At 50.0% G+C, this 1,257-nt stretch overlaps 1 protein-coding gene across 5 annotated transcripts in view; it reads right to left on the bottom strand.

Moving 5' to 3' along the window:
* Pipox (pipecolic acid and sarcosine oxidase) overlaps window positions 1-1,257 on the bottom strand; it is a 14,341-nt gene that overhangs the window by 2,840 nt on the left and 10,244 nt on the right. For all 5 annotated transcript variants that reach the window (XR_003838068.1, XM_021176220.2, XM_029483872.1 and 2 more), the window contains exon 3: window positions 373-586. Coding sequence is in view for 4 of the 5 variants with exons in the window: in XM_021176220.2 (XP_021031879.1) it covers window positions 373-586 (214 nt within the window). In the remaining variant the exon portion in view is untranslated. The remainder of the gene's footprint in view (window positions 1-372; window positions 587-1,257) is intronic.

A 1,257-nucleotide genomic window follows, 5' to 3' on the forward strand; every position in this document is an offset into this window, starting at 1 on the left:
TGGGAGGCAGAGGCAGGTGGATTTCTGAGTTCGAGGCCAGCCTGGTCTACAAAGTGAGTTCCAGGACAGCCAGAGCTATACAGAGAAACCCTGTCTCTCTCAAAAAACAAACAAACAAACAAACAAACAAACAAACAAAAACCAACAAGAAAAGAATGCCGACTCTAGTCCTTCCCTTCCAGGTTGATAAAGAGGTCAGCAGGTGTAGGAGGGGGGGGCGGGGGGCGGGGCGCGGGAGGTCTGTCTTAAAAATCAGGACCAAAGTCAAAGAAAACAAAGACCTTTATGCTGACATGGGCCAGGGGCTGCCTGACTAGGGGCCAGCATGCCCAGAGAAAGCAGTTGCATTGCCCCAGGACTGTACAGCCTCACCTGGAGGGCTCTGAGGGCCTTGTCTGCATAGAGGACACCTCCAGTCTTGTCCAAGAGCCCCACTTCTCCCCTGGTGAACCGAATGTTTGGAAAGCGTTGCTTTAAATCCACTGACGAAAGACACTCATGGTCAATTCCTTGCCTAGACAGGGTGGTCTGGATTGTCTTTAATCCTGGATTTTCCTTCGTCCCCAGAAGCAAGAGCTCAGTCTGCCTGTTTCGAAAAAAAAAAAAAAGGCCAGAGGGGTGAAGGGATTTGTCATGCCCTGGCCACCTAGTCCCATTCCTCACTGAGGGACCCATGTCTACAGCAGTTGCAGCTCTGTCTAACATTCAGAGCACAGGTAAAGCCATCTAGACTCCTGGCATTCTCTGGCTGGTTTCCAGACCATTTCCACATCCTCCCCTGACACTCACTGTCCCTTATCCCTCCATCCTGCTCTTGACAGCAGAGGTCCTAAGTCCCCATGACCTTTCTTACACCTTGTAAATCCCAAAGGAACTATCAGGTGCCTATTGAGATGCAATCCCTTATCCATCCATCACTAGTACTAGTCCATCACTTCCCATTTCCTTTTCCTCATTTCCCACTCTGCCCCATCTACTTTACTTTTCAAAGATTTACTTTTACAATATATTTTTAAACATGAGTGCAAGTGCACACAGAAGCCAGAGGTGTCAGATCCCCAGGAGCTGGGGTACAGGCAGCTGTGAACCACCCAACATGGTTGCTAGGAATGGGACCCAGGGAGTCTGGAAGAACAGTATGTATTCTTAACCTCCGGGTCAGAGGCAGGCGGATTTCTGAGTTCGAGGCCAGCCTGGGCTACAGAGTGAGTTCCAGGACAGCCACGACTACACAGAGAAACCCTGTCTCGAAAAAAC

This window comes from Mus caroli, chromosome 11 (genome assembly GCF_900094665.2).
Source record: "Mus caroli chromosome 11, CAROLI_EIJ_v1.1, whole genome shotgun sequence".
Classification (NCBI taxonomy): Eukaryota; Metazoa; Chordata; class Mammalia; order Rodentia; family Muridae; genus Mus; species Mus caroli.